Below are 10,323 nucleotides of genomic sequence, written 5' to 3' on the forward strand. Positions count from 1 at the left end.
GTGTGAGTTTGGGATGGGGTGTGAGTTTTCAGTTGTATATAGTCCTGGGGACCATTCAGGCTTGTTTGCATTTGTGTTCCTCACGTGTGCCCCAAAGAATGAGGTGATTTGATAAAATGCTATGCCCAAGATTACCATCCGAGTGCCGGCGGGGAAGTGGTTCATATAGCCTCGGCTATCACTTCCTTATGTCCGGTCGTGATGGTCAAGCGGATTAAGGCGTCCCTGTACATACCAGTTGTGGGAGTATGGGTTCGAGTCACTTCTGGGGTGTGAGTTTTCAGTTGTATATAGTCCTGGGGACCATTCAGGCTTGTTTGCATTTGTGTTCCTCACGTGTGCCCCAAAGAATGAGGTGATTTGATAAAATGCTATGCCCAAGATTACCATCCGAGTGCCGGCGGGGAAGTGGTTCATATAGCCTCGGCTATCACTTCCTTATGTCCGGTCGTGATGGTCAAGCGGATTAAGGCGTCCCTGTACATACCAGTTGTGGGAGTATGGGTTCGAGTCACTTCTGGGGTGTGAGTTTTCAGTTGTATATAGTCCTGGGGACCATTCAGGCTTGTTTGCATTTGTGTTCCTCACGTGTGCCCCAAAGAATGAGGTGATTTGATAAAATGCTATGCCCAAGATTACCATCCGAGTGCCGGCGGGGAAGTGGTTCATATAGCCTCGGCTATCACTTCCTTATGTCCGGTCGTGATGGTCAAGCGGATTAAGGCGTCCCTGTACATACCAGTTGTGGGAGTATGGGTTCGAGTCACTTCTGGGGTGTGAGTTTTCAGTTGTATATAGTCCTGGGGACCATTCAGGCTTGTTTGCATATATATATATATATATATATATATATATATATATATATATATATATATATATATATATATATATATATATATATATATATATATATATATATATATATGTCGTACCTAGTAGCCAGAACTCACTTTTTGGCCTACTATTCAAGGCCCGATTTGCCTAATAAGCCAAGTTTTCCTGAATTAATATATTTTTTCTGATTTTTTTCTTATGAAATGATAAAGCTACCCATTTCATTATGTATGAGGTCAATTTTTTTTTATTGGAGTTAAAATTAACGTAGATATATGACCGAACCTAACCAACCCTACCTAACCTAACCTAACCTATCTTTATAGGTTAGGTTTGGTTAGGTAGCCGAAAAAGTTAGGTTAGGTTAGGTTAGGTAGGTTAGGTAGTCGAAAAACAATTAATTCATGAAAACTTGGCTTATTAGGCAAATCGGCCCTTGAATAGTAGGCCAAAAAGTGAGTTCTGGCTACTAGGTACGACATATATATATATATATATATATATATATATATATATATATATATATATATATATATATATATATATATAACTTTTTAACACTCAACCCACCAGGAGACTCGAACCCTGGCCCACAGAGTGGCAGGTACACACTGTATCCACTGCACCATACTTCAAAGCCATAAGAGAGGTAGGAATTCTGGGGTATTTAACCCACAGATTTCCACTCTCTCCCAGGCAATGAGATGATTATTAAAATAAATATATATATATATATATATATATATATATATATATATATATATATATATATATATATATATATATATATATATATATATATATATATATATTTTGTCCATTTTATTCTAAAGCTTATTATAATTCTAATTATATCTCTCACCTGTTCCATATCCGAGTTGTCGCATACATGGAGATGGTGGTATCAAGATTTGTGGAGTACCCATGTTCTCTTTCTTCAGAACTGATATGATTCGCTTGGTCACCGGTGTCTTAAATTCGGCCATTTTAATCTGTAATTTTATTGGAAAATGTAGACTATAAATAAACCTATTTTTAAAAAGATGGTGGCCCTCAGGTAAATTCAGGTAAAATCAAACACTTAACAAGCTGAACTGCATTAATCAAACATGATTTATATGCTCTCTGAAACATCAAATAATACCCAACAAACCACTGGAACATTATCTAACACAGTGCACAGTTACAAACCCATTAAGATCTTAACTTAGATTCAACAGAGCAGAAGTTGTTGTTAAACACATATGGCAAAATCTTACTAAAGCGACCATACGAGTCATAAATACATAAATACACACACACACACACACACACACACACACAAAAAAAAAAAAAAAAAAAAAAAAAAAAAAAATCTATGCCAATTTGAATGTTTTCATTACAATCAAAATAGCATGACATGAGTTTAGCATAATCTGCAGTGGGAAACAGCCACACTCTGATTTGCCAAAAAAACAACTGGCACCTCAAACAATTGAAAACATATTTAATCTCTTTAAATGACCTCAATCAAATTTATAGGGTTGCTCAAACTGGTCCAAAGCCATTTGAGGCAGCCAATATGATTTGTAATTGGTGCCCGATTTATAGTGTCATTATTTAACATTTCACAGCATTCATCCAAGGCACCATTCTACTGGTGGCCAACACATCTGCATCATTAAACTCGCCTTCTGTGTGCTTTGCCGCACAAGACCTGCCTGTAACGCAACACAAGATAAACAATCCTTTGTAGGCTTTCAAGCTCCTCGGTGAATAATAATAATAATAATAATAAATTTATTTGAAAAGTTACAAATATGATACAGCAGTTTAATACTGTAATTGTTAAGAGAGTATGTATACAGTATTTAATAAGTCCACTAATACGCAAAACATTTCAGGCACAACTTTAAATAATTCAGTTAAGCTAATGAGAGGTTTGATGGAGTGGATATTTAATAATACCAAACAAGAAATAAGCTAACATATACATTGTACAAATATTCACGACCACTAGCCAAGCTGCTACTGTATCATATCTGTTTCATTATAGGGGATTTTTCCCCTATAATTAGTAATTGATAATAATTTATTGTGTTGGGGGGGCCAGTAAGTCAGTGTATTCATACACGTTAGGCTTTTATTGATGTACCCCCCCCCCAGGTCAAATTACTGACTCTATCCAGGATGCAACCCCATAACAAGCTAACTCCTAAGTACCCACTTACTGCTAGGTGAACAGGTGCATTAGGTGAAAAGAAATGTGCCCAGTCATGTCTGTCTTGCCCAGGATTTAAACCCAGAATGTCTAACTGTGCGTCAAAAATGAACCCGACGGTATTCCCCGAACCTTGCATATCACTATTTGCCCGATATTTGCATATCGGGATTTGCCCGAAACGCTACGCGTACTAGTGGCTGTACAAGAATGTAACAACTCTTGTATATATCTCAAAAAAAAAAACACAAACAAGGATCAGCTGTTTCAATCCTTGACAAACCCAAGTGTAGGCCTGACAACAGGAAACACTTTTTCACCCACAGGGTTATAAACCCATGGAACTGCCCACCCGCTGAAGCCGTTAATGCCAAAACTGTGTAAGGAAAAGTCAAGGTCTCGATAACCTAGAGAAGATCATGAAGGCAAATGGGGGGAGGACCTCTGACAAGCTGCCGGCTTCCTGTCCTAGTCGAGGCCCCTAATGTTAATGGCCCTCAGGTAAATCAGATGCTGAAAATATTGGATACAAATATTTCCACCAAATGTTCATTTATAAATAACTGCCACATTAACATAGGTATTTGTGGTATATATCCAGAAGCTACTCTTATGTTTTTGGTTTAATTTTACTGATTGATGCAGAAGATGGAGGTTTATTAAATTGCTAATGTTCGGAGACCAGCAACTTTACCCTAGTCTTGCCTTAAGTAACTTAATAATCACAGGATTATGTACACATTTTCAAATTATCTTTTCAATAATTACTTAATGCTTATTTTGACTATACAGTATAGTATATTGTTGGGTTCATGAAAAATAATTACAGTACTGCATTAATAAATATGCAGATACAGCTAGCACAGGGAACGTCTAGACCAGGCACCACCTAACCCATTGTATGTATTATGAATACATACAGCACATTGTTCCCGAGAAGAACAGAAATGGTGAACCTATTTCCTATCAGCCAACAGTAAGTAGGTACAGTACTCAGGAGTAAGTCAGCTTGTTGTGAGGTTGCATCCTGGGACGGGTCAGTAGTTCCACCCTGGAGACACATCGATATAAACCTAATGTGTATATATACAATGATTGCCTGTCCCCGATAATGAATTATTATTATTAATAATAATAATTCATTGTCAGGGGACGGGAAGCCAGAGTGTATTCATACCCGTCAGGATTATATCGAGGTGTCCCCCAGGATGAAACCCTACAACAACCTGACTAAACTTCTGAGTACCTACTTACTGCTAGGTGAACAGCAGTATTAGGTGAAAGGAAATGTACTAGTACAGGTGTGTCCAACCATTTGGACCAACTAGTCCAACTCAGCTGCTCCTGGCGTCCAGGTCCAACCATTTCTGTCCCGCCCGGGATTCCCGATTGTGCATCGAGAAGGAACCCGACCGTACAATACTACCGGGATCATCTCGCTAATAATCTCTCTTGGGATTATTATTATATTATTGCATAACAGAGAAAACAAAATACTGTACAAAGAGTACAATACTGTATAGGTTTGGAAATTTAAAATGTAAAGGAAAAATTGTAATGTATGGTTAAAAAAAAAGATTGATGAAACAAATTATCATTATATCGGTAATTCATTTAGGGACATGAAGCCTGTATACATGTATATACTCCAGGCATGTATCAAGGTCAAATGTTGCATTACTCAGCCTTCCCAGGATGCTGCCCACATGTTCCTGAACTATAATAATAATAATAATAATATACTATTTAGGAAAAGTACATACATAGATGCAAAGTTACAAACATTCAGATTATTTATAGACAGAGCTAGTACATACAAATACCTAAAGCCACTAATATGCAGAGCATTTCGGGCAAGGTGTGGAAGGAAAAAACTTAAGACTAAAACTTAATAATAATTGAGCTTAAAGTATAAATTCGATTGAAAGAAAAAATAAAAGATGAAAAAGGGGGGAACATGGTAGAAAATGGCCAATAAACAAGTTGGTCAACAAACAGCATTGTTTAAAAATAGTAAGACATGGGTTAACATTTAAGGGTAAGGTAGGTTACATGGAGTTAATTAGGTAGTACTTAGTTTTACTCTTAAACTGGTTGGGAGAGGCACAGTCTTTAATGTGATTGGGAAGGTCATTCCACATTCTGGGTCCCTTGAGTTGTAGAGCATTTCTATTTTGGTTAAGGCGCACTCTTGGAATATCAAATAGGTACAGTATTTGTTTCTGGTGTGATGCTCATGGGTTCTGTTACAACCTTCTAAATAGCTTTTAAGGTCAGGATTGACATTACAGTTCAGGGTTTTAAATATATTGAGTACACATGAGAGAATGTGCAGTGACTTAATATCTAACATATTCAGAGATTTGAGTAAGGGTACCGAGTGCTGTCTGGGGCCAGAGTTAGATATTGTTCTAATAGCAGCTTTGTGTTGAGTAATTAGAGGACGTAAATGATTTTGGGTAGTAGAACCCCAAGCACAAATACCATAGTTGAGATATGGATAGATGAGGGAGTAATAGAGTCACCAGGGCAGGGCGGGGTACATAATATCTGATCTTAGAAAGAATGCCAACAGTTTTAGAAACTTTTTTTGCTATATTTAGAATGTGTCCCTGGAAATTCAGCTTGTTATCAATGAGGACACCAAGGAATTTACCATCAACTTTACTACTGATTTGTATATTGTTTATTCTTAGATTAATTTCATTAGAGGATTTATTACCAAACAAAATATAGAAAGTTTTGTCAATGTTAAGAGTCAGTTTGTTGGCAGTTAGCCAAAGATGGACTTTATTTAGTTCAGTATTCACTGTGACATTTAGAGCAAGAGGGTCAGGACAGAGGGTCAGGACTGGAGAAAATGAAAGTTGTCATCAGCAAATAAGATTGATACATGTTTAATGCTAGGTAAACAGGTGCATGAGGTGAATGGAACCTTGCCCAAAACGCTCTGCGTACTAGTGGCTTTAGATATTGTATGTATTACCGCTATCTTTAAATCAAACAGAATGTTCGTACTGTAACTCTACAACTGTGTCTCTGAATGTACTTTTCCTAAATAAATTATTATTATTATTATTAGTCCCACTTGGGATCTAATCCCGGGATTCCCGATTGTAAGAACAGAAGCCTGTTAAGGTTTATTGAGGGACACCACTAACTTCAGGGCACCTATGAATCGCTAGGTGAACAGACGCATTAGGTTATAGGAAACAACTTGGGGATCCAGACATTATCTTGAGGGACGCCGCCTATACTACGAGACCCATGTATCCTACCTGAGGGTCCACAGACATACGAGGCCCATCACAGGAGCAACAGGTGGGAGGCCCATCAGAAGAGCAACAGGTGGGAGGAGGCCCATCAGAAGAGCAACAGGTGGGAGGCGGCCCATCAGAAGACATGTTTACGTCGTCACGGTTGCCAGATCCCAATTGCTAAAAGTAGCGGCTGACGGTCAAAAAGTAGCGAATTTGCAAGTAGAGTAGCCCAATTTTTTGTTTAGTCAAATCGAATCAAATCAAATGTTTATTCAGGTAAAAGTACATACATACAAGATGAGTTACAAACATAATGTTAGATTTCTAGATAGCGACAGTACATACAGACAGACTACATTCAAATTTAGTAAGTTTATCTTCCTTCTTTGATAGAACAGACTTGATGCTCATCTGCTGATGACTTACCTCCGATATATTTTGTCTGTGTTTTAATGTTTCACTGTGTTTCTTTAAACCACTTCTATTAGCTCTTATCTCAGTTCTACAAACTTTACAATATGCCTTATTTCCATCTTCTTTAACTTCAGCCAACCACTTTTCAAACACGGGATCCTTAAGCCAGGACATCTGAAACCCTTTCTGGTATTTAGACTACTTCCCCATTTTACACTTCTTTATCTTAACACTTAAGCAAATTCTAAAAGTAACAGCGGTAACTTCTTTTCTATATGCGGTAACTTGTGTCGAACTATCCTTCTGGAGGTCAGAGCCACACTAACAATGCAAGCACAGATGAAGCTGCCAAGTTCCCTGTATGCTAATCCGCTCTAACGACAGTCATTCGATTCTTGGAAACACCTAAAGAGAAACCTAATATTTACAGTAGGCAACAGTGGGAGGTCACTTAACATAGGTCACTAATTAACAAACTCACCCTTAACATTGACAAAACGTTTTATATTCTGTTTGGCAATAAATCCTCTAATCAGATAAATCTCAAAATAAACAATACCCAAATTTGTAACAAATTAGACGGCAAATTCCTTGGCGTTCTCATCGACCACAAGCTGAATTTCCGATTGATTGATTGATGAAGATTAAGCCACCCAAAAGGTGGCACGGGCATGAATAGCCCGTAAGTGGTTTTAAGCCATTCCCAGTATCAAGAGCTGATACTGGAGATCTGTGGAGGTGCAAATGCACCCTGCGTGATGGGAGATGTCTCCCTTGTGAATGTGTTAAGATGAAGATGAAGCCACCCAAAAGGTGGCACGGGCATGAATTGGTAAGTGGTGGCCCTTTTGAGCCATCACCAGTATCAATAGATGATACTGGAGATCTGTGGAGGTGCGACTGCACCCAGCGTGACGGGAGATGTCTCCCGTGTTTTAAACAGAAGATGAAGATGAAGCCACCCAAAAGGTGGCTCGGGCATGAATAGCCCGTAAGAGGTGGCCCTTTTGAGCCATCACCAGTATCAATAGATGATACTACAGATCTGTGGAGGTGCGACTGCAACCTGCGTGACGGGAGATGTCTCCCGGACCAAATGGTGTAATGAGTAAAGAGAGAGAGAAGATTAAGCCACCCAAAAGGTGGCTTGGACATGAATAGCCCATAAGTGGTGGCCCTTTTGAGCCATTTCCAGTATCAATAGATAATACTGGAGATCTGTGGAGGTGCGACTGCACCCTGCGTGACGGGAAATGTCTCCCGTGGATGAGTAGATTGATGATTGATGATTGATTTTGCCCGAAACGCATTGCGTAATAGTGGCTTTAGGCATTGTATGTACTAGCTCTATCTATATATCAATCCATTAATGTAACATCACTTGTATGTATATACCTTACCTGAATAAACATCTGAATCTGAATCTGAATCTGAAGATTAAGCCACCCAAGAGGTGGCACGGGCATGAATAGCCCGTAAGTTGTGGCCCTTTCGAGCCATTACCAGTATCAAAAGATGATACTGGAGATCTGTGGAGGCGCAACTGCACCCTGCGTGACGGGAGATGTCTCCCGGACCAAGTGGTGACCAAATGGTGCTGAATTTCCAGGGACACATTCTAAATATATCAAAAAAAGTTTCAAAAACTGTTGGCATTCTTTCTAAGATCAGATATTATGTACCCCGCCCTGCCCTGGTGACTCTATTACTCCCTCATCTATCCATATCTCAACTATGGTATTTGTGCTTGGGGTTCTACTACCCAAAATCATTTACGTCCTCTAATTACCCAACACAAAGCTGCTATTAGGAAAATATCCAACTCTGGCCCCAGACATCACTCGGTACCCTTACTCAAATCTCTGAATATGTTAGATATTAAGTCACTGCACATTCTCTCTTGTGTATTATACATATATAAAACGCTGAACTGTAATGCCAATCCTGACCTCAAAAGCTTCATTGAAGGTTGTAACAGAACCCATGAGCACCACACCAGAAATAAATACAGTTTTGATATTCCTAGAGTACAACTTAATCAAACTAGAAATGCTCTACAAATCAAGGGACCCAGAATGTGGAATGACCTTCCCAACCATATTAAAGACTGTACCTCTCTCAACCAGTTTAAGATAAAAACTAAACACTACCTAATAAATTCCCTGTAACCTACCTAACTCCTCTATTGTCAACCCATGTCTGTTATTTTTTTTTAATCAACACTGTTTGTCAACCTATTGTATTGTGCTGCTTTTTCAGTCATGTTCCCTTTTTTTTTTTTTTATCTTTATTTGTATTTGTTCTCAACACTTTTTATTCTTTATGCTCAATTAGTATTAAGTTCTAGATATTAATGTTTTTCTTGCCCGAAACGCATTGTGTAATAGTGGCTTTAGGCATTGTATGTACTAGCTCTATCTATATATCAATCCATTAATGTAACATCACTTGTATGTATATACCTTACCTGAATAAACAAATTTATTTATTTATTTATATTTATAGACAGTACCCGGGATGAAGTATTAATGGCAATTAAGGTTGGGAAATCTACAGCCCCTGGGGAGGATTATCTTGCCTTGCGGTTACTTTTTCTTTGGGAAGTTCCTAGGATCAACGTCCCCAGGGGGTCGGTCTCTGACCTTCTGGCCTCCTGCGGTAAGTGATCTATTCAATCAAGCTGTTGGACGCTGCTGTGATTTGTACACATGACATCATAAAAAAGCATAAAAATCATCATTGAGTTTCTTAACATTAATTGCCCAACTTGTTTTTAAAGTAGCCCAAAAAGTCGCAAGTAGCGAAATTAAAAATTTGGGAGCGCAGGGCTCTGAAAAGTAGCCCAATTCGCTACTTGTAGCCCAATCTCGCATCCCTGGAAAGTAGCGGGGACGGCTGAAAGTAGCGGTGATGGCTGAAAGTAGCGGGGACGGCTGAAAGTAGCGTCTGACGGTCTAAAAGTAGCGGCTGACGGTCTAAAAGTAGCGGCTGACGGTCTGAAAGTAGCGAGTTTGTAATAAGAGTAGCCTAATTGTTTTTTTAGTGACTAGTACGGTTTTCAAAGTAATATATTTTAATACATAGAGTACTCTACACGATTTTAATGGTTTTATGAATATTATCTCTGTATATATATAATATAAAATGTGATAATAGGATAACTTACCAATATTTGCTGTATTTATTTATTTATATACTTGTATATACATATAAATGTATATACAAGTATATACATACGTTTCAGGCAGGTCCTTAATCTAACAGGTAATTCATCTAGGTCATTTTAAGTAGGTAATTTTTAAGAAACATAATGAGTGTGGAGACCTTCCACGTCTTCCCAGTTGAAGATTATCAAGATCTTCTTCATTTGCTGCCACAGCCTCGTTTTTGTATATTGCAGACTCATATTTAAGCATTGACGTGGGTGGTTCAAATGATGAGCAACAAGATTCTTCAAGATATGTTTTGATTAAAAAGATTGATGTCAAAAGCTCACGTCTCATTCGATTTCTCAGTTTAGTTTTCACAGACTTTACTCTCGAAAATACCCGTTCATCCAGCAAGCTGTATATTTTCAATGCAAACTGAGCGAGGTCAATCAGTATGGGATCGCCA

At 38.3% G+C, this 10,323-nt stretch overlaps 1 protein-coding gene across 2 annotated transcripts in view; it reads right to left on the reverse strand.

The window, feature by feature from the left end:
• The window catches only part of LOC123758461 (lymphokine-activated killer T-cell-originated protein kinase), a 31,293-nt gene extending 24,297 nt beyond the window's left edge, over positions 1–6,996 (reverse strand). The window contains exons 1-2 of one of the 2 annotated variants that reach the window (XM_069322711.1): positions 6,721–6,996; positions 1,697–1,826 (exon numbers count right to left, since the gene is read on the reverse strand). In XM_069322711.1, the coding sequence (XP_069178812.1) occupies positions 1,697–1,826; positions 6,721–6,882 (292 nt within the window). In that variant the 5' untranslated portion in view covers positions 6,883–6,996. Of the gene's footprint in view, positions 1–1,696; positions 1,827–6,312; positions 6,460–6,720 lie in introns of those variants that run through there. The other variant, XM_045742894.2, reaches the window with a different exon arrangement.
• Positions 6,997–10,323: the final 3,327 nt, after the last annotated feature.

Source organism: Procambarus clarkii, chromosome 11 (assembly GCF_040958095.1).
Source record: "Procambarus clarkii isolate CNS0578487 chromosome 11, FALCON_Pclarkii_2.0, whole genome shotgun sequence".
NCBI lineage: Eukaryota > Metazoa > Arthropoda > Malacostraca > Decapoda > Cambaridae > Procambarus > Procambarus clarkii.